General features: G+C 50.6%; 1 protein-coding gene across 1 annotated transcript in view; it reads left to right on the forward strand.

Annotated features, from left to right (window-relative positions):
• The first annotated feature begins 18,228 nt into the window (after window positions 1-18,228).
• Window positions 18,229-23,297, forward strand: part of WNT9A (Wnt family member 9A) — a 62,360-nt gene continuing 57,291 nt past the window's right edge. The window contains exon 1 of the mRNA XM_021540054.3: window positions 18,229-18,411. Within this exon, the coding sequence (XP_021395729.1) occupies window positions 18,317-18,411 (95 nt within the window). The 5' untranslated portion in view covers window positions 18,229-18,316. The remainder of the gene's footprint in view (window positions 18,412-23,297) is intronic.

The following is a 23,297-nucleotide window of genomic DNA, read 5'->3' on the forward strand; positions in this document are numbered from 1 at the left end:
GCTCAGCTTGGCTGTGTTTACCTCACTCTAAATTTCCTTGAGGAGAAACCTGTCCCATTCTCCCTGATTTTAAAACCCTCAGCACATTTTCCCCATGGAGACAGGGACTTATTCCTGCTGCCGATCCTCTCCTCCAGCCTGGTGGCCCGACCTCTCCTCATCACCCTGTGTGACATCGCTGCTTAACAACAACAAAATCATCTTCCCGACAGGAGAATCCATGGGGCTGTGGAGCTGCTGCAGCTCTCCAGGTGGGAAGGGCACCTGCACTTCAAAGCTTTACTCATCCCTGCCCTGGAAGGCTGCAGGTACTTCCCAAGTGTCCTCCGGGGAGGAACAAACACTCCAAGTGTTTGCAGACCATTCTCCTCTTGCCTCTTTCCTCCTGGGATGATGACAAAAAGCCAAGAGAGTTGTTCCTGGAGTGGACCTGAAGTGTGTTGACCTTGCTGAGTTCACATGGGTCTCGGGGCTGCGGAGGGAAGTCCTGTCTGGTCTGACAGAGTGCTTCAGATGTCTCTTTTTTTCCACTCCTGGCTGTTGTTTCCTGGTGTTGGGGTGCTGGGCTGTGTGTTTTAGGAGACAGGAAAATGGTGATATCCTGCTCAGGGTGATGGGAATGGATCAAGGGAGTTATTAAGTGTTGGAACCCTGAAAAATGTGAATTTCAGACTTTCTGTGCTGCCAGGCACTGACCCCCAGGAGAACAGTGCATTGACCTGAGGCCGTGGAGAAGCTTCCAAAATGGAATGACAGAACTGGGATTGTGGAGTTTGAACAGAAGTGTGTGATATCACAGAGTGGAAAATGTAGAAATTAAGGTTTTAGAGTATAGTAATACATATAATATATATATTATATAATATATATATATTATATATATATATAAAGCTAAGATAAAGGTTTTAGAGCAATAGCAACTAGTCCTTCTTCACCACTTTCTCCTTCAAGGCTTTCAGCAGTATTTTGTAATTAGACAAAAAAAAAACAAACCTCATTACGAGACACGAGGGATTAATTATCAAGTCAAAAATAAAAAGGACATAAATAATAAATAAATAATAATAAATAAATAAAGGACATGTTCCCAGTGTGTTGGGGGTGGTGTTTCCTCCTAACAATTCCCTGTGGGAAGGGACAGATGCTCTGCAAGGGACCGGCTCAAGGGAATGGAGTTGGGTGCTTAATTTTGATTATGTGTGGAACCAAACTCTGTCAAATGAGGGTGTGTCACAGACTCTACAGATACACAGAGGGTGTATCAGGAACTTCCTGAGCTGGAAGAGACCCACAGGGATCATCTAGTCCCAGCCCTGCACAGACCCCCAACAATCCCACCCTGGGCATCCCTGGCAGTGGTGTCCAAACCCTCCTGGAGCTCTGGCAGCTTCAGGGCCGTGCCCATTCCCTGGGGAGCCTGGGCAGTGCCCAGCACCCTCTGGGGGGAAGAACTTTTCCCTCATATCCAACCTGACCCTCCCTGGCACAGCTTCATGCCATTCCCTGGGTCCTGTCACTGTCACAGAGAGAAAAACTCATTGTCCGCCCCTCCACTTGGGGTGAAAATGCACATTTGTCACTGTCACACAGAGATGTTTAGGTCAGGATGCAATAGTGAAGTTTGATATTTGCTGAATACGCTAAAGGAGAGAATTAGATCCTTCCTGGACACTGACAAACTCTGATTTCTTGTGTGGAAGAGTCCAGGGGATCAGGTAGATGTCCCCAGGGCCACAGCAGATGTGGTGCTTGGGGACATGGTTCAGGGGGATTTGGCAGTGCTGGATGAATGGTTGGACTTGATTCCCAGAATTCCCAGAACGACCAGACTGGAAGAGACCTTCAAGCTCATCGAGTCCTACACAGCCCCAACACCTCAACTCAGCCCTGGCACCCAGTGCCACATCCAGGCTTTGTTAAACACACCCAGGGATGGGGACTCCACCTCCTCCCCGGGCACCCATTCCAGAACTTTATCAGCTTTCTGTGAAAAACTTTTTCATTATATCCAACCTCTATTTCCCCTGGTGCAGCTTGAGACTGTGTCCTCACTTATCTGTTGGAAAATCATCTGGGGTGGAAATAATAATTTCATGTCCAGACAGGAGATCCTCCATGTGCCCTTGTGCCAGAGGAATCTGTGTTCCTGGAGGAGCTTATGGGACAGAGCCCACAGCACAGGTGCTGCAGATGGTGATAATAATCTGGTATCATCATAATCAATCATAATCACACCAATAATGAGAATAATATATAATAAAATAACTGTAATTGTCATGCTAATAACTACAACTATAGATAGTAATAAAACATAAGATTATCATCATAGCCATCATATCATCACAGTTATCATATCATAATCATCAATCATCAAATCACCAAATACCCAACCTTGCAAGTGAAAGGTAGAAATAACAATTTCATAATTTCATTTCGTGGGTGTGTGTTTCTGCTCTACACACATTTTTGCTTGTGCACGCAATGTGCATATCTACAGCCACATATGGATTTATACGTGTTTTTCCTCATTTTGTAACCGCCAGAGCCTCCCAGCCTGGCATTTTCCCTCTCCCTCCTGGTCCAGTGTGAAACCCTTGCCCTGCTCTGCCTGGGAAGCCAGCCTGTCACATGAACAGGGGCATTATCTGCCAGCCTTTCCTCACTGAACAATGTGAGTAGATGATTAACCATTAAAGCAACACACTTTGCTGAGCCATTAACCAGAGAGGAAAGGCTGTGCTTGGCTGAACAATGGGCTCCATACAGAAACCAGCCTGGCCTGTCCATCCTGGAAGTGCCTCTCTGACAGAGCCGGGCGGATTTTGCCTTGGATTGGCTCGGTTTGGGCTCTCACACATCCAGCCCCGTGCTCCCCACCTCCCCATCTGCCCTGTGCTGACCCACGAAGCTGATCTTGCCCAAATCCAGGCTTTGGATCACTCTTGGGAGGCTTAGGAGCCTCTCTTTTGCACGCTGCAGGAATGATGTGTGGGAATTGAGGAGCTCCTAAAGATGTCTTGAAAAGGCTGACCTAGAACAGAGATTAGACAGAGCTAAAGAATAAAGCAGGGATTTATTCAAAGGATCTCCTCCATGGATCCACCTTGGGCAGCACCAGAGCCCAGCCAGGGCTGCACCCAAATGACCCAAAATGGTCCCAAAATGCACGAGCGCTCCCGGGGCTCTCCCTGGGATCAGTTCTGCTCCATTGGCACCTTGGAGTTCATTGTCCCATTCCAGCTCCAGCCCATCAGTCCCATCCTGCTTGTTTTTCTCTCTCCAGCCCACGCTGTTTGTGCTCCTGGGCTGAGGTTTGGATCATTTGTCCTTGGTGCCCAGCTGGAGCAGGAATTGTTTTGTCTCCCTGCTCTGTGCAGAGAGCTCACCATCTCCTGATATGAAGCTCAGACCCACACACTAAAGCAGCACAGAACCTGAAAATATAAAAGTTAAATTTTAAGGCATCACTAAGTCAGCCAGATTTACTCATCTGGAGGCATTGGCCAAACATGCGAGGCAGAATTAATAATTTCTCTCTAGCTAATAATGACTAATTAAATCTTTTTTTGGGAATTATGGTGCTCCATCCCATCCTGGCTGTGTCTGTCAGATTCATCCTCAATCAAACCATCACAGAATCACTGAAGGGCTTAGGTTGGAAGGGACCTTAAACACCACCCAGTTCCATCAGTCCTGTGTTTTAAAATCCACCCAGTTCCATCTGGATGTGTGTTTTAGAGTCCCTCTTTTTGTGTTTTAAAGACCATCTAATGTGTTTTATTGACCATCTAATTCCATCATTCCTGTGTTTTAAAGACCATCCAGTTCCATGATTTATTTTGGGTCTATTCCTGCTCAGCTGTTCCATACTGATCCCCTGACATTCTCCTTGGTGGGTGCCACTGGAAAATCAGGGAAAATAATTTCCCAACTCTCTGATTTCAGAAGAGAAGGAAATCTGGTGATGTGATAAAACAAAGGAGGGAACTCTTCTATCTGGATGTCATCAAAATCAGGATTTGACACAAAAACTGGACACTGTGGTGGGAAGATTCCCACGTTTTTTGCCCCTGCCCATGTTAGTACATGGATACAGACTGGGGGGCTGTTCTGCAATGTGTACATTTGGTACATGGAATATTCCTGGTGCACCTCAGGCTTCCCAGGAACACTGAAAAAGGAAGTCTCCCAAAGGCAGAGATCCTTGGAGTTGCATTTGACTCAGATTTCCAAAGTTCTTTAGTACAGTGAATATGAAAACAGAACACAAAAGATTTCTTTTGGGGATGGGAAGAAATGTGAAAAACGGGTGAAAACCCTGCCTTTGTGGCACTTGGAGATCCAGTTTTGGGGTGATTATGGTGATTATGTTGGAATGGATATCTTGAAGGTCTCTTCCAGCCTTGATGACTCTTTGATTTCCCAAATTGAAACTTTGAAAAAAACATCTATTTGAAACAAATAAGGATGAACTTTCTTACATATCGAGCTTCATCTCTGCTTCCCCACACAAATTCCTTGGCAGATCAACCAAATATCTGTTAGAAGTCAGATTTTGGGCCAAATCTGGAGTGACCCAGTGCCTCTAGGATGAGTCTCCTGCCCTGGAGTCTACACATCCATCCCAGCTTTGCACTGGGAATGGGCCCTGCTTCCCAATATCCACACCCCTCACATGGTGATGGCACATCCCAAACACCCACCAGACAACACAGCCTTGGACCCTGAGCTCGTCCAGCCCTGTGGGTACAGAAATTGGGATCCTCCAACATTCCAAAGCTTCGGGCTGTCTCCCAAACTGGATTTGGTCAAAGATTTGGACAGAAGAAAACGGATGACAGCAAAACCAGAAGGCCCCAGCGATATTCAGATTTTCCCCAGCTGGGAGTTACCTGTTCAGAGCTGGAATTTTTGTTCTGCTGCTTAGCTGGAAACAATTCTGGGAAAGGATTTCAGGGATGCAGCAGGCTGGGATGAGGTTTGAGAGAACTTGATCAGCAACAGGATCTTGAAATAAAATGATTAAAATAAATTATTATTATTGACCTTAAAAATTATTACAATAAAATTATTATTTCTGTATTTTGGCTGTGCAGGGAGGTAAAAACACTGGCAGCAGACAGGTAGAGCAGAAAGAAAAATACTCTATGCTTAGAAATTCCAGAATTACAGAAAAGTTTGGGTTGAAAAGGACCTTAAAGATCATCCAATTCTACCCAGGGACACCTTCCACTATCCCAGGCTGCTCCAAGCCCCAATGTCCAACCTGGCCTTGGACACTTCCAGGGATCCAGGGGCAGCCACAGCTTCTCTGGGAAGCTGAGCCAGGGAGGAATTTCTTCCCAAAATCCCATCTAAACCTTCTCTCGGTCAGTTTGGATCCATTCCCCCTTGTCTTGTCACCCCAGGCCCTTGTTAAAAGGACTTTTGAATTCGAGTTTTCTTTCAAAAGGCTCGTTTTGCTCACAGGAGCAGGGATCACTCATAGGAACCTTTTTCTAGCTCGGCCAAAACCTGGCAGCGCTCACAAAGCAAGCCAGGTGACAACACCCAGCTCCCAGACACGCTGGCTGGGGACCAGAGAGATGACAACCTTCAGGACAATGACATTTCAGTTCCAGCAGGAAATCATAAGCCCAGTTTCAAAGAAAGCAAAACACTGTGAAATAAAACACTTTTATTAGCGTGGGATGTCCAAAAAAAGTGAAATAACACCACCGGCATCACCCGTCCTCCGAAAATAAAAGGAAAGAGATGGAGTTTTCAGCAGGGCTGGAAAATCCTCGACACAATTTCAATGGGTGGGCTTGATGTTGGTGCTACAAAAATATTTCTGCTCAGTTTGTTTCTGGCTGTTCTGCAGCTGAAGGGCTGCCAGATCTCTTGGCTGGATCGCTTTTCCTTCAGCTTTCTGTACAATGGGGTTGCTCATCCCAAAAAGACTTGGAGAGATGGTGGACTTGGGGAATAAATTCCCTGGTAAATGTCCTAGAAATATCCCAACGTTTTGAGCCACAGCAACTGTCAACAACTTCAGAGAAATTCCATAAAAAACGCCAAGAAATGCAATTTTTCCCCAGAATTTCAGGCTGGGAATAGCAGGACTGAGGAGAAGCAGTTTTCCCATTTTTGTTGAAATAAGTGTGGCTGGTCAGAGGATGGAGAAGCACGGGAGGACACGTCCCTGGGGACACTCCTGCCACCCAAGAGCTGCTGGGGAGTGGCTTTGGACAACGTGGCTCTCCCAGAACCCAAAACCAGGCTGGGTTCAGGAGGAAGTTCAGGTGGTTTGGAAACACCAAAGGGCTTGGTCTTTTTTTTTTATTTATTTTTTTTTTTTTCCAAGGCTTTCCAGCAAAAAGTGAAACTGGAGAACAGCAAATGTCCTTTTAGCTCAGCCCAGGACATCCATGGAGCTCAGTTTTGTTCCCTTCTGAGGGCATTTCACTCCACCCTTTTCCAGCCTTTCCTTTGCACATTGGGATTTTTTAAAAAATATATTTTTAAAGTAATTTGCAGGCAAAAAGGTCATATTTTGAAATATCCAAGGAAATCTGTTGATGTTTTGGATCTGCCTTGGGAATACATTCATTTTTTCCCCCACAGAAATTTTATCCCACCTTTTGTGCCACCCACACAATTTCAAGGTGGATTTTTTTTGTTGTTATTTTCTCTTCCCTGTCAATCTCTATTCTCAGAAAATTCGCCATTAAAAAAAAACCAAAAAACAAAAACCCAACAAACAAACCAACCAAACCAAACTAATAACAAAAAAAAAAAAAAAAAAAAAAGGAAAAGGGAGAAAGAAAGCACTGCCCAGACCTGCTCCTCGTCCACTATTTTTGTGATTTTTTTGTTCTTTGCTGTGTTAAAAACTGATTAAACATCCCATGTTTTTTTTTTTCCCAGTGGATCCAATGGAGAGAGGATTTTTAAATTGGAATTATTTTATCAGAGCAGTGATCAATAAGAGGGATTACCAAAAAAAATCCATGGTGGAATGCAGCACCCATAGACAACAGAGATGGTTGGAAACTGCTACAAAACTTCAACCAGAAATTAATTTGTCGAGATTTAAAGAGGTTTATGTTACCTCTCTCCAAAGTGACAGCAGTGACCACAGCCAGGGACAGCTGAACTCCAGAAAAGCAGCTTCTACTCCCCACTTTCTACTCCTTTTTCCCTTTTTCTTTTTTCCTTTTCTTCCTTTTTTCTCCCATTTTTCCACCTTTCCCCCCCCCATTTTTCCTCCTTTTTCCCTTTTTTCTTTCCCTTTTCCCCCACATTATCTCACCTCTGCTCTCCCCTCCCAGGGACCGTGTGTTAAATGGTTTAATGTGTGTTCAAGGTCAAAAAGCCTTGACTGGGGCATCTCCCTGGCCACTGCCAGCAGCCCCTGAGGGACAGAGGTGGGTGACCTTAAGGACAGAGGGACAGGTCACCAGGGCAGCTGCCACCCTGGGGCTGAGGTAAACACGAGGTCCTGGAGGAGCAGAGCAGATGAGATCCCCTGCAGATCTTCACGGGGATATTTACCCTCCCTGTAACCCCCGAGTCTCCCTCTTCTCTCCTGTGGGAATGCAGGGCTTCCCTCTGGCTGCCCTGGGACCCTGGCAGGGGTCAGGAACCCCCTGGACAGAGCCCCCAGAGACACTGGCTGTGATCTCTGGCCATGGAAAAGAGTTTTCAATCTTACAGGATCAATTACCAGCTCTGAGTGTTTGATATAAGTAATAATTAAGTGTGGCACGGGTGCAAAAGTAAAATTTTAGGATTCTAGATGAGGGGTCCAAAGGGGACAAGATGGAGGAAATTGGGTGTGCCTTGTCCTTTTTCTCCTTCTTCATGCCCTCCATGTCTCACTGTGGTGTTGGCATTTTTCTGTTGGTTCAGGCTGGGGACACACTGTCCAACGGAGGTGACAGATATTGGCACGTTCTTGTAAATGCAGCCCAGGGAGTTTCTGGTATTGAATGTTTGTCACATCCCACTGAGGGCAGAGCCCCACACGCTGCCCTGCAGGACAGAGCTGGGCAGGGCAGCAGAACATGTGAGAGATCAACAGAATAAACAACCTGGAAACCAGCACAGACCAATTATGGCTTCTGCTTTGGCAGGGGGCTGACAGACAGAGACTTTCTACAATCCCAGAATCATCAATACCTCAGATTCCAACACTCCCCCAATTCCTGCCCCCACAACCTCAATTCCTTCATTTCCCCCTTCCAGCCGCTCCCCCAGAATGTCCCCAGTGAGCCCAGAGGTGTCACAGCTGGGGAATGTCTCAGGGTTTCCATATTAATTCTATTCTAGAGTAGAATTCATCCGCTCAGAGGAGGTGCTGAGCTCACACAGGGGCTTCTCCCTCACTGTGCACAAATCCAGGTCTGTCTGTTACACCTGATTTTCATAAGGAAATGACAATTTTCCAATTGTCAGCACAATTCTTCAAATAATGGCTGGTTAATCCATCTGTTTTACAGCACAGAAGGTGGGAAGAGTCCCTGCTTCCTTGGCACTGCTCCTTCAGAACTGAAAAATCCCTCCTGCAGCTCTGCCACACAAAATTCCTTCATTCCTGACCTGTCTGGTTGCCATAAAGACAAAACGGACCTGATTTTGCACAGGGATTAATTGTATTAAAAACCATTCTGGTCCAGACTATAAAGTCCATCATTCTCCATGGAATTACCAGCAAAAAGGTGATTTCCATGTGAAAAATTCCTGCCTGGGTTTGCTCAGAGGGGCTGTTCTGATGGTGTGGATGTAATGAAGAAAAAGCTTTGCAAGAGTAGAGCACAGCACGGGAAGGGTGTGTGTGGAGGTAGGAGGCAAAAAAAAAAAAATCAGTCTTTAGGTACTTTAAAAAAATAATTTGCCAGCTCTTGGGAGCATCAGTGAAAAGAAATGTGCTTTGTTACCCCAGCAAAAGGACTGGACGTTAACAGAAGGAAAAAGAGAGAAAAAGAGGGTCATGAAAACACTCCAGGGGCTGGAGCCCCTCTGCTCTGGAGCTGGGAATGTTCCCCTGGAGAGGAGAAGCTCCAGGGAGAGCTCAGAGCCCCTGGCAGGGCCTGGAGGGGCTCCAGGAGAGCTGGAGAGGGACTGGGGACAAGGATGGAGGGACAGGACACAGGGAATGGCTCCCACTGCCAGAGGGCAGGGATGGGTGGGAGATTGGGAATTGGGAATTCCTGGCTGGGATGGAATTCCCAGAGAAGCTGTGGCTGCCCCTGGATCCCTGGCAGTGCCCAAGGTGAGGTGGACAGGGCTTGGAGCAGCCTGGGACACTGAAAGGTGTCCCTGCTCCTGGCAGGGGTGGGGCTGGATGAGCTTTAAGCTTCTTTCCAACCTTTTTACGCTTCCATGACTCTCTGAAGGTCTGTGCAGGCACCTCAAGGTCACTCCATGACAAAAAAGATGAAGAATTGGTGCTTCCTTCTGTTTAGGTTGGAAGCAACAGCTTCCTAAATTAGAGGGAAAGGGGGAAAAATAAAAAAAATCACCTCTTGCATGAGATACTTTCAAAGTGTTTTATTGTGTGTCCTGAAATCAATTGAGGGAGGGGATCCCTGAGGGGAGGGAGGTTTAGGGAAACCTCCACTTTGTTAAGATTTCAGGGGCTCTGCTGCATTTTGACCACCCTGGTGTCCTGGCTGATCCTTTTCCCATAAATTGGTGTGTTTGGGGAAGATTTCCAGAGGGGAAATGGATCATGTGCAGCCCAATCAGCACGGCTTCGAGGCCATGGATGCCAGAGGGATCCCAGCTGGATCTCAGAGGGCAAAGCTCCACAACTTCTGCAGCAGGGGACACACTCAGCCTTACAGCACCCCCACATATTCCTCCATCCAGCTCTGCTCTGTGTGGCAAGAGTGGGAAAGCTGCTGTAATTTATTGTAAATGCAGGCAAACCCAATGAGAAGAAATGCTGATGTCTTACTCAATTATTTCTTTATTATAACTATGCTAAAATACATCAATATGCTATATAAAAGGAGGATACTAAAACTACACACTACTTTCTCTGACTCTAACCCTCTCTGACAGTCCAGCCCCAGGTGGGTTGGATTGGCCACCAGGCTCAAACAATCCTCACCAGAATCCAACCAAGCAATCACCCCAGGTAAACAATTCTCCAAACACATTCCACATGGGAAAAACAAGGAGCAGAAATAGAAATTGTTTTCTCTTTCATTTCTCTCTGTGCACCTCTATGAAAAATCCTGAGAGGGAGAGAAATGTGCCTGCCACAGTAATTTGCTTTTTGTTTTCCATAACACTGCAACGGGCCCATTGCCTTTTCTTCACTTACAAAGGTGGGAAGGGGCAGGAGTGGGGACCAGGGCCATGCCACTCCTTATTCCAGGGATGCTCTCAGCCTGGCTCTCAGCATTCCAGCTGAAAGGAGCCGAGGTGTTTTGATCGCATTTTTACCTCATAGAATTATTGACCCTGATGCCGTGTGCAGGCTGACCTAGAGCAGAGGCTGGACAGAGCTAAGGAATAAAGCAGGGATTTATTCAAGGATCTCCTCCATGGATCCACCTTGGGCAGCACCAGAGCCCAGCCAGGGCTGCACCCAAATGACCCAAAATGGTCCCAAAATGCACGAGCGCTCCCGGGGCTCTCCCTGGGATCAGTTCTGCTCCATTGGCACCTTGGAGTTCATTGTCCCATTCCAGCTCCAGCCCAGGCAGTCCCATCCTGCTTGTTTTTCTCTCTCCAGCCCACGGTGTTTGTGCTCCTGGGCTGAGGTTTGGATCATTTGTCCTTGGTGCCCAGCTGGAGCAGGAATTGTTTTGTCTCCCTGCTCTGTGCACAGAGCTCAGCATCCCCTGGTATGGAGCTCAGACCCACACACTAAAGCAGCACAGAACTTGAAAATATAAAAGCTCAAACCTGAGGCATCAACCCAAGGAAGGGATGGAGGTGTAACAGCACCAGTAGCTCCAGCTCAGAGCTGTCCCTAGGGTGATTCTTGATGGAAAAAAAGGAGGAATGTGGCTTCCAGTCCATGTGTGGTCACTTGAAGGGAGGAAACACCCTGGAAGTCCACATGATGGTGAAAAAAGTGACTGGAAATGCAGGAGTGTTGGAATTAGCCCTTTTCTGACCCAAAGCTGGGGCAACTGAGAGGCTTTTTAGAAACTTTTATTCCATTTTCAGTCCCATGTGAAGGGTGAGACAATTCAGATGTTATAATTCAGGTATTCACAATCAGAAGCCAATTATTTCCTAATTACAATACATTATAAATGTTTCATGGCCTATCAGTTTTGGCCACACCATGCTGTAAATGCCTTAAAGCCAATCATCTAAAATTACCCCTCGTGGGTCCTACTACAATGCATCTTTCCTAGTTCTATTTCTCCAGAGTTTCTGGTCTTATTTGCAAGGCCATCCTTTGAAGCTTGTGTCTGGCTCCATTTCTCTCTCAGCAATGTCTGTCCTAGGTGGGATTTCTAAGCCAGCATTTCTTATCTCAAGGTTTGCACAGGGATGCACACACTGGATGAGCCTTCTGTCAGGCCTGGAGAATTCTCTACAAACCCATTTCTCCCTCTCTCTTGAACGGAAAAAAACCTTCTTTGATGGCTTTGTTCATTGTTGGCTGTGCACAGCGAGGTACACAAGGAGCTATCAGGAAGATGGTCGCTCTAATAATTAATGTCTCTAAATTAAAGGAGGTGGTGCAGGGCCACCAAAGGGTGGTGCAGGATTGATCCTGGTGGAATCCTGGATTCAGCCTCCCTCCACAGGGCAGAGAAATGCCAGGCCCACTTCTAATTCAGGGAACTGAGAAGGGAAATGCGAGTGGCTGCTCTCAGGGACTATCTGCTGGGAGGAAACGCTGCCAAAAACTTCTCAGCTCTCCCAGAACAGCCTGGGACACCCAGCCCAAGCCCAGAGAGGTCCCCACCTCTCCTGCCGTGCTTGGGTTACTCCAACCTGGGAGTCGCTGCCAAATTTCTGCTGGGGAATCCATGCAGGACTGGCAGCAGGGATGAGCTCAGGGGTATTTTCCTTCCCTCTCAGCCTCCTGTGAGTCAGGCCAGCTGAGCTGCAGTCCTTGCCCTGGAGAGGTTGGGTTTGTGAGGAGACCTCCATGGGCAAAATCCCGAGCTCTCCAAAGGGAAGTTGGATGGTGTTGCACTGTGGCAGGCACACTCTTGTCTCTCTCGGGATTTCTTCACAGAGCATAGAGAGAAATGAAAGAGAAAACAATTTCTATTTCTACTCCTTGTTTTTTTCTATGTGGAATGTGTTTGGAGAATTGTTTCCCTAGGGTAATTACTTTATTAGATTCTGGTGAGGATTGTTTGACCCTAATGGCCTATCCAACCCACCTGTGGCTGGACTCTCAGAGAGGGTCACAAGTTGTGAGTTAGATATGGTAGTTAGAAAAAATAGGTTTGTAGTTTTAGTATCTCCTTTAAATAGTGTATTAATGTATTATAATATAGTTTTAATAAATAAATCATTCAGCCTTCTGAACTGGATTCAGATATCAGCATTTCTTCCCACCAGGTTCACCTGCATTTACAACATTGCACTGCAGAGCAAAACACCTGGAGCGAGGCTTTAGGGAGGGAAGGGAAGCCCTGGAGAAATGGTGAGCTGGGATTGCTGCAGAAAACACAGGGATGGAGAGAGGGCTCCTCTGGGATGGGGAAGCCTCAGGCAGGCTCCTGCTCCAGAGCTGACTCATGGAGCAGGAACACTCGAGGTCACCCCCCAGGTCCCCCTGGGAAGAGCCTGCTGGGGTGGGCACGGCAGTGCTGGCTGAGCTGCCGTGGGATGGTGTCACCCACAGGACAGGGACACAGGGAACGGGATGTCGGGATCCTCTGCAGGACGCCAGGCTTGGATCCTCACAGGTCATTTATTGTGAATGCAGGTGAGCCTGGTGGGAAGAAACGCTGATGTCTAACTCCAGTTCAGAACTGAATGGTTTATTTATTATAACTATATTATAATACATTAATATACTATTTAAAGGAGATATTAAAACTACTTTTTCTAACTACCATATCTAACTCACAATTTGTGACCCCCCTCGCCAGAGCCCAGCCCCAGGTGGGTTGGGTTGGCCACCAGGCTCAAACAATCCTCACCAGAATCCAACCAAGCACTCACCCCAGGTAAACAATTTTCTAAACAAACAGCAGAAATAGAAATTGTTTTCTCTTTCTTTCCTCTGTGCTCCCCTATGAAAAATCCTAAAAGAGAGAAGAATGTGCCTGCCACATTCACTCCCACAACTGCAGGAGCACATTCCAGAAGCAGGTGCCAGACTAGAGGTGACAACAACCCTGGGGCTCCTTGTCCAGCGCTACCCTTTCATCTTTCGATCCCAAAGAAAACAACTACGACCCTTTGGAATTGCCACTTACACCACCAAACTCCTCGGGGTGCTTGGCTCTGCTGCGTCCCTTCCATCCCGGACAGCAAAATTCCCATTTCCAGAGCCCGTGGCACTGCGCCGATGTGGCACTGCCCTCTGCTGTCGGTGGCTGCGGGGACACCGCCCAAAGGCCCCTGCTCCGAGTGGAAACACCGGGATTTATGTCACCCCAGCGATCCCTGAAGGAGCCCAGGAAGATGCTGCACGCAGGGTCCCCCAGCACGACGAGCAGCGAAGCCCTGCAGGAGTCAGCGCCTGCTGGGGCTTCCCTTTTTCCCTGGCTGGAAGCAGAAGTGGGGACTATTTTTGGTGCTGCCTGCCTTTGGAAAGAGTCACACACACGCCCAGGGCATCGGCCCAGATGTGGCACCTCGCTGTGGGCAGAGAAAATGAGTAAGAGCGAGGGTCTCACTGCCTTCCCATGACCCGCAGCTCTGCCTCGGGGCTGCCTGGGGGAACTGGAGTTTCCTTCCACGTGCTGGGATCACCAGCTTCTTGGGGATGTGCATGGAAAATGACTCTTAAGCTGCTTTTTTCCACCAGAGAAACGCTCAGGAAAAGCCTCCCAGTGATAACATTGCTTGTCCTGGCCTCCACCTACGAGCCTGCCTTGCCTTTTCCCAAGCTGGGAGAGCTCGGGTGGCAGGATAAGGACACTCAGCAGGACCCTGGCACTGGTCCTATCTCCCGGATTCTCCTCCAGGAAAGGCCTTGAGATGGGGCTTCAAGGAAATATTGCTCTGGCCTCTGCCAGGCTGTGGTGGCCCGTGGGGCTTCTGAACCCCAGCACCCACAGGGGGCTGACTCGGTGCCACTTCATGGGAGAAGGAAACTGAGATATTCCCAGATAATGGTGAATCACATGGATTTGAGGAAGCTGGGATGGATGTGACACCCACTCCAAGCAAGTTTCAGCCCCCACCCCAAGGGGTGCAGATGCAGAGCCACAGTGGGAGCCCCACCTCCCATGTGCAGGTGGATGTGGGAAGTTTTGAACGGTGTTTTTCCACAAGGTTGCTTTTGTTTTGGCAAAAATGTGGTCAGGAACTGGGCTGAGATGTTTTAAACATTAAAAAATAAATAAAAAAAAAAATCTTTCTCCTTCTCACCCCCAAAATAAGCAGAATCCACACAGTTTGCACAGTGCTGGGAAGGCTGGAAATGCTCAAGGGTACAGTCAGAGGTGAGAATAAATTCACTGAGCTCCCAGTGTCATGGCAGGAGCTATCCCAGGTCAAAAGGTTCATCCCCATTATCCCTTTTAAGCATTAAAAAATAATAATAATAATAATAAATCTTTCTCCTTCTCCCCCCAAAAATAATCTAAATAAATTCACTGAGCTCCCAGCGTCACTCCAGGAGCTATCCCAGGACAAAAGGTTCATCCCCATTATCCCTTTTAAACATTAAAAAAAAAAAATCTTTCTCCTTCTCACCCCAAAAGTAAGCTCAAGTGTACAGTCAGAAGTGCGAATAAATTCACCGAGCTCACAGTGTCATTGCAGAAGCTATTCCAGAGAAAAGGTTCATCCCCATTGTCCCTTTTAAACATTAAAATAATAATAATAATAAAAAAAAATATTTCTCCTTCTCACCCCAAATATAAGCAGAATCCACAGAGTTTGCACAGTGCTGGGAAGACTGGAAATGCTCAAGGGTACAGTCAGAGGTGAGAATAAATTCACCGAGCTCCCAGCGTCACTGCAGGAGCTATCCCAGGACAAAAGGTTCATCCCCATGACCTCTCCCCCTGTGTGGATCCTGAACTGGTCTGTCCACAGATGCTGGGGGTCAGAAACACCGATGACCCCATTCTGAGCAGCCAAGGGTCTTGCTGCTCCTCATGCCCCCAGATGTCACCTGCTGGGCACAGCTCTTAAACCCCAGTGGCTTTTGGGATGAGAGCCCAGTGCCGAGTGTCCTTCTGCCCCACGGGGACACGGGTGGCTCAGCAGTGTGACACACACATGCTCAGGAGGGGAACCTTCCTGCTCTCGGCTGCTGGAATTACCTCCGGGATGACGGTGCCAGTGACATCGACAGACCTGGAAAAAACGCTGCCGGCCACAAGGGTGACATTTAGGGCATTAACTGTTTCCACCCCGGGCTGCTCGGTGTCCCTGCGTTGCTCACAGCGGTGTGGGTGTGCACACGAGTGTGCGATGCCTGTGCCTTCCCACACCCAACCTCTGCACGACTGCCCAGATGTGGCAAAACCTCCCCCTTGCCCAGCTGCCCACCCCTGGCACATCCAGCCCTGCCAGCACTGCTCGATTCTTGCACAGCTGCCCAGATGTGCCACGCCTAGCCCTTGCATGACTGCTTCGATCCTTGCACGACCACTGTGAGAGTCCAGGGCTTCCCTCTGGCTGCCCTGGCAGGTCTGGGACCCTGGCAGGGGTCAGGAACCCCCTGGACAGAGCCCCCAGAGACACTGGCTGTGATCTCTGTCCATGGAAAAGAGTTTTCAATCTTACAGGATCAATTACCAGCTCTGAGTGTTTGATATCAGTAATAATCAAGTGTGGCACGGATGCAAAAGTAAAATTTTAGGACTCTAGATGAGGGGTCCAAAGGGGACAAGATGGAGGAAATTGGGTGTGCCTTGTCCTTTTTCTCCTTCTTCATGCCCTCCATGTCTCACTGTGGTGTTGGCATTTTTCTGTTGGTTCAGGCTGGGGACACACTGTCCAACGTAGGTGACAGATATTGGCACGTTATTGTAAATGCAGCCCAGGGAGTTTCTGGTATTTAATGTTTGTCACATCCCACTGAGGGCAGAGCCCCACACGCTGCCCTGCAGGACAGAGCTGGGCAGGGCAGCAGAACATGTGAGAGATCAACAGAATAAACAACCTGGAAACCAGCACAGACCAATTATGGCTTCTGCTTTGGCAGGGGGCTGAAAGATAGAGACTTTCTACAATCTCAGAATCATCAATACCACAGATTCTGACAGACCACCTAGCCCTTGCCCAGCCCATCCTTGCCCATCTGCCCACCCCTTGCACACCCACACCTTGCACACCTGGCCCTCGTACTGCTGCCCATCCCCTGCCCATGTGCCAATCCCTGGCACACTCACCCCTCTCCCACCTGCCCATCTCCCTCACCCCCTCCCACCCAGCCGTGTCCCACCACTCTGCAATCACACAATAAAAAACCGATTCAGAAATGGGCACGGGTGCCATTGTTCTGTTTGTTCCTCGAGGTGGATGTGGATGGAGAAATGGAAACCCCTGAGGAGCAAAAGGAGGCATTCCAGCTGGTTTGTTGAGAAGGTATGGAAATGACGTTGAGCTAGGAGCTAGACTTGGAGGATTCTTCCAAAACTCATCCAGTAAACGCTGAATAATTTTTCCAAGACCTGAATGCATTGTAAAATGACATATTAATGGACCAGTCACATATACTCCCTGCTTGTCCACTAAAAGACGCCTCGCTGGTGGGAAAATATTGTAAATGTAGGTGAACTTAATGGGAAGAAATGATGATGTCTGACCCAATTCAGAAGGTTGAATTATTTCTTTATTATAACTATGCTAAAATACATTCATATACTATATAAAAGGAGGATACTAAAACTACATAATACTTTCTCTGACTCTAACACAACTCGTGACCCTCTCTGAGAGCCCAGCCCCAGGTGGGTTGGATTGGATTGGATTGGATTGGATTGGATTGGATTGGATTGGATTGGATTGGATTGGATTGGATTGGATTGGATTGGGTTGGGTTGGATTGGGCTGGATTGGGTTGGATTGGATTGGGCTGGATTGGGTTGGGTTGGATTGGGCTGGATTGGGTTGGGTTGGGTTGGGTTGGATTGGATTGGGTTGGGTTGGATTGGATTGGGTTGGATTAGATTGGATTGGGTTGGATTGGATTGGATTGGATTGGATTGGGTTGGATTGTGTTGGGTTGGATTTGGTTGGGTTGGATGGGATTGGATAGGATTGGATTGGATTGGATTGGGTTGGATTGGATTGGGTTGGATTGAATTTGATTGGATTGGATTGGCCATCAGGCTCAAACAATCCTCACCAGAATCCAACCAAGCAATCACCCCAGGTAAACAATTCTCCAAACACATTCCACATGGTAAAAATGAGGAGCAGAAATATAAATTGTTTTCTCTTTCATTTCTCTCTGTGCATCTCTATGAAAAATCCTGAGAGGGAGAGAAATGTGCTTGCCACAGGAAAACACCGATGACTGGTGATGACTGGCTTTCCTGAGGAAACTGAGATGGAAGCAAAATGTTCATATTAATTGTCAAATCGCTTACAGCGAATCCCACCGCGCATCCCCCAGCGAACCCCACCGCGACTCCCACCGCGCATCCCCCAGTGAACCCCACCGCGCATCCCCCAGTGAACCCCACCGCGACTCCCACCGCGCATCCCCCAGTGAACCCCACCGCGCATCCCCCAGTGAACCCCACCGCGACTCCCACCGCGCATCCCCCAGTGAACCCCACCGCGCATCCCCCAGTGAACCCCACCGCGACTCCCACCGCGCATCCCCCAGTGAATCCCACCGCACATCCCCCAGTGAATCCCACCGCGACTCCCACCGCGCATCCCCCAGTGAACCCCACCGCGCATCCCCCAGTGAATCCCACCGCGCACCCCCCAGTGAACCCCACCGCGAACCCCACCGCGCACCCCGTCTCCCCGCTCCGCCGCGCTCTCCCCGCCTCTCCGCCGTGTCCCTCCTCCCGAGGCGTGTCCCCGTGTGCCACCCCGCCTCTCCGCCGTGTCCCTCCCCCCCGGCGGCCCCTCCCCGGCCCGCCCCGCCGCCGCTCGGGCTCTCGCCGCCGGCCGCGCTATAAGAAGCGGGGCGGGCGGCGGGGCCGCAGCGGGCGCGGCGGGGGAACGAGATGAGCAGCGCCGGCGCCGCTGCAAGATGCTGGATGGACACGTCCTGCTGGGATGGCTCTCCTCCTGCGCGCTCCTAGGGCTGCTCGCCTGCGCCCCGCGGCCCTCCGCTGCCTACTTCGGGTAGGTGTCCCCCGCTCCTGCGCCTGAACTTTTGCCTGAGTTTTGTTTTTTTTGGTGCTGAAGGGATTTTGAGCCCGAGGCGGGGATGCTGCTTTGAGACTGAGGGCACCCTCCGTCCCTCTCGGGGTGCGGGCATCCCGTCCCGCGGGCGCTGACAGCCGGACAGGGGCAGCGACAGCGCCGTGCCCGCGGCTGTCCCTGTCCCAGCTCTCGGAGCCGGCTGCCCGGAATCCCCTCGGATTTGCCAGTCGGGACCGGGATCTCCGTAAGCCTCGGGTCGCAGCCCCCCGGGAGCTGCCGGGCTGTGTCTCGGGAGCGAGCGAGCGCTTCGTTCCGCCGTTCCCCGCGGGGCGACGCGCACGGAGCGGACCTGTAGCGCACCGACCGCGGGCTGTACCCCCTCCCAGAATGCGACAACGCGGAGAAAACTCCTTTTTCCCCGCAATTAAGGCGCGGGTTGCACCAGCCGGGTGTTTTTTTGGGGGATCCAAAAGCGCATCCCCGGCGCTCACCTGTGCGCGGCGCGGGGCGCGGCCGGCAGGGGGCGCTCCCGGCGCGGCAGGTGGATCCCGATCCCCGCCCGACCCCGTCCCCACCCCGGGGGTCTGTCCCCCCTTGTCCCCCCTTGTCCCCCCTTGTCCCCCCTTGTCCCCCCTTGTCCCCCCTTGTCCCCCCTTGTCCCCCCTTGTCCCCCCTTGTCCCGGCTCTGGATGCGCGCTGAGCTGAACCAGGCAATTCAACCTCCGCTCTTCTTCCACCCTCGGCTCTTCTTCTTCTTCGCGGAGCCTCAGCTCTCTGCGCGGTTTGCCCTCTGTGCTTTTTTTTGGGGTGTCTCTGCCTCTTAACCTTAATTTTAAACCATCTGTCCCAAAAATGTTGTCAGTTTGAGAGAGAAGTTTGACGCGAGCACCTGTGTAAAGAGGTTTTGGTGTAAGTTTACGCAGCAGTGATGATTCTTGCTTCTTTTTTTTTTTTTTTCTTCTTCTTTTCCTTTTTTTGGGATGTTGTGTTGTGACCACTGGTAGGAGCCACCGGACCAGCCCTGGAGAATGTTTTAGCAGACTTGAGGTTTTCCCCCCTTCTTTCCAGTAAAACAAATCCTGGTGTTGAGGCTTGTCCATTGCTTGTGGTCTGGCAAAGTTTTCCAAACAGTGCTACTTACATCTTCTGTTTCCAGCTCCAGAACCGTTTCACTTCCTGCTGCTGGGGCTGGTTTTCTAAGGAAACAGCCTGTCCTGTGTGTGCAGGTTTTTAGGAAAAGCCCTTTTCTCCCTCGGCAGTGTGCAGAGGGCTGTTCCCAGCCCGCTGGCTCATGTGTCTGCCGAGGACCACCGGCACTGTGCAGCTGAATTGTGCCTTGGGGACTGACAGGCTTTGGAAGGAGCTTGGCTGTAACTCTCCTATTAATCCCTGCCGTGCTGGTATCTGCTCCAGAGCAGCAGGTAACTCACTCCAGTTCCTTCTGGGATCTCTCTCTTGGCTTGTAGAGGTTTTAACTTCAGAAGGGAGTCAAGGGCATGTCTGCTGTCTGTCCTGACTGCTTTGGCTTTTTCTCTGTCTTGGTACAGCTGCTGTTTCTGATTTGAGACTCCCTCCCTGGCAGAGAGGAGATGCTGCCAGATGTGCACCCAGCCAGATGTGCACTCCAGGGCTGCTGTGGCGTGCAGTGCAGTTGCTTATGCAAAACCTCCTTGTCTCTGGTTAAAGCCCCAGCAAAGGAGCAGCTGATCCCCTCTTTGTTCTTCCGAGAGCAGAGGCTGCACTTGCAGAGCTGCTGGGGACACTGGGAATAGTCAGTGCCGAGATCCCAGCTCCTGATAATCCACAGTGAGATCCCACAAGTGTGTGTGGAAGAGCTCAGCTCTCCTCGCTGTGGCCTTCTGTCTGTTGATAAGGAAAGAAATCCCACCTGGTAAAAGCTGGATGTTCCTGCAGCACTTCCCAGTTCTCCCTGCAAGTGCCCTGGCTAGGCTGGTATTGATCTTTTTTTCTTCTGCCCCGTGCATGAAGGAGCTGCTCCAGGTGAGGCAGCACATCTGTCCATTCTGATACATCCTTGCTAACAACTTGGCTGCATCCCCTGAGCTAAAACACGCCCTCCAGGCAGGGAGAGGGATGCTCTTTTTGAGTCCAAAGCCACCTTTTGGTGGCCTGCTGGCCCCTCTGGGTGCTGGCATCCCTGTGGAGGAGGTGGTGGGGCACAGGGCGAAGCAGATGTCACGCTGTGGCTGCAGCTTGGCTGCTCCCTTCCTCAGCCTGGAGGGGGATAAGGACAGCTGTGGATGATCCCTTCCCCCCCAGCCCCAATGTCTTATTTCAGGGAAAGAATTCCACATCTCCAAATGCATGGCCTGGTGGGGAATTAGTGCCCAGGGACAGAAATGGGGCATGGTTACACGATAACGAGATTGTGTCAGCACGGAGTTATGTCTGTGCCTGCCCCGGGGGCGGCAGGAAGGGATGCTGGGCTCGGAGAGCACGGCTGGAGGCTGCTGCTGCCCTGGAGGTCTGCCTCCGGTGTTCTTGGAGGGATGCACCAGCGGCTGAGCAGGATAAATGCCCTCTGGAAGCAGAGTTTGCAGTGTGTGTGGGAGTTGAAGCCGGAGTACAGGTGGGGCTCTTGCTGCTGTTTTGCTCCATGCACAAGCTGTCTGACTGGGAGACGTGCTGAAGGTGGAGGGAGAGGTGTGTGTCTGTCTGTCTGTGGAGGGAGAGACAGATTTTCCCTTTTCGGAGGGGAATTCTGGCAGCCTGGGCATTGCTGCCCGCCTCCCTGGAGCAGGTGCCAGGGTTAGTGCCCAGGAGCAGCACCTGCAGTGATGCTGAGCAGAGCTGAGACCCTGCAGGCACCTGCTCAGGAGGGGTTTTGAGGGTTTGGCTCAGCCCTAACTCCTGCAAAACAGCTGCAGGGATCAGGGATGTGGTGATGCCACAGCTCCAAAACCTTGGCTGATAAGGAACTTTTTGACAGCGAGGAAAGAAGCACACCTGCAAAACTGGGAATAGCCCTGCTGGCTTTTTGTGCGTTTAGAGCTGCCCCTCAGGAGGAGGATGATGAGGGTGGTGGCTGAATTTTGGGCTGGATGACTGTGAGAGAGGCTGAGCCTGCACCAGAGGGGGAGGCATTGCCTCGGGATCGGTGTCAGCCTGCAGGGATGCACTGCCTGCCCCAGAAGTGAGGCTGCTTTCATGTCCAGCCACGGCCTCTGCAGCTGGGCTGTCTGAGCACTAATTTGCACCATATTCCAACTGGCTGCTGGGGGGAGTTTGGAGCAGCCCCAGGCTGCCGGCATCCCTGAGAAAGCATTGCATTTCACTTCTCCTCCCCGCTCTGCTTTCCCGGTGCCTGACACGCTCTGGCCCTGGGTACCTCCCCTCCCTCCCTCCCTTTCCCCTCTCAAATGTGGCCGGGGGTGGTGGAAATGCCACAGCAGCATCTGGGAATTGTGTTGGGACTTGCACTTCTGGGCTTTGGAAGTGGCAGGTGACGGGATTAGCCATGCTGGGGTGACAGGGTGGCTGAGGAACTCCACTCCTGCTGTTCCCTGTGCTGGTGGGAAGGGAAACCAGCCCCTAGGAGCTTCTGCTTTCCTGAGCTGCCTGATCCATGGATCCGAGGTGACCCAGGCCATAAACCAACCTCCCTCTATCTCTGCGGGGTTTAATTCAATTTTGATGCACCACCTTTAAAAAAAAAAAAAAAATAATACTTTTCGCTGGAAGAAGTGTTTTTCCTGCTGGTTGGGATTTGCTCTGCTCTCCCTCTGGGAGCAGCAGAAGGATCCCAGCAGCTCTGCCCCCTCTGCAAACACTTGTCAAGACAGTAGTAATGTTACAAGTGGCTCATGCTTACATAGTGTTTATATTGACAGATTGCAATGTTCTGCATAAATGTAACTGATCTGTCCCCTGCACGCAGGCAACAGGAACCCGCAAATGCTCACGGGGGGGAGAGGGAGGGAGGGGAAGCATAGCTTGCCCTAATTTACCAACACACCGCTCCCAGAGCCGCGCTGGCCGTGTGCAGTGTGGGAAGCGCCGTGTATTTTTATTCCCTTTGGCAGGTGCAGGAAAGGTGCCCTGCTCTGCTGGAGGATAGAAACCTCATCGTTCAGGGCGTGATTTTTAAGAGAGGATTAGAAAAGAGCGGGATGTCGGGTTTGGAGGGGCTGTGTGGGCGCGCTGGGGCGGGTTCCTGAGCGGGGCGCGACGTGGCCGCGGGTTCCAGCGCCAGCTGGAATGTCATCTCCAGTGATGTTTCTACTCTCTCTCAGCCCCCAAATTATCAGGCTAGCCCAGAGATACGAGGTCTTGAGGGGAGGAACATCAGGAGATGGGCAAAGATTTCCAGAAGAGGCTCTCACCCTGATGTCATTGTCCAGCATGGTCCGAGGGAAGAGCGGGGGAAAGAGAGAAAATAGGAAGGGACATCACCTTTTCTAGGCTGTGGACAGGGTGGGCTTCTCTGGCTCTCCACCAACTCCGTGGGTCATGAAGGAGGAGACCAGGCTGATCTGGTCAGAGTCACAGGGGTCCCGGGGAATGGGGGAAAGCATGGCCTGAGCAGAATGTAACACTCCAATAAAAGCAACCCCACCTCTCTGCCCCTGTTCTGGCAGCCTGTGTGCCACGCTGGGCGATGGCAGCTCTGCGTGTGCCTGGCTGTCCCTGGAGGGTGGCGTGGGCCACGGTGGCTTCGTGGGCGCCGCCGGGCTCTGGCGTGTGTGAGACGGAGCAGCTGCTTCCCAGCACGACCCAAAAAAACAAAACCTGGCCCTGGCTGGCCAGGCAGGAATGCAGCAGGCAGGCAAACACAGCTGGAGCGCCCGGGAAGGACGGCTCGGCCATCCCGCCCTGCGCCGCGCGTTCTGCCTCTCCCACGCGGC

Source organism: Lonchura striata, chromosome 1 (assembly GCF_046129695.1).
Source record: "Lonchura striata isolate bLonStr1 chromosome 1, bLonStr1.mat, whole genome shotgun sequence".
In the NCBI taxonomy this organism is placed as follows: domain Eukaryota; kingdom Metazoa; phylum Chordata; class Aves; order Passeriformes; family Estrildidae; genus Lonchura; species Lonchura striata.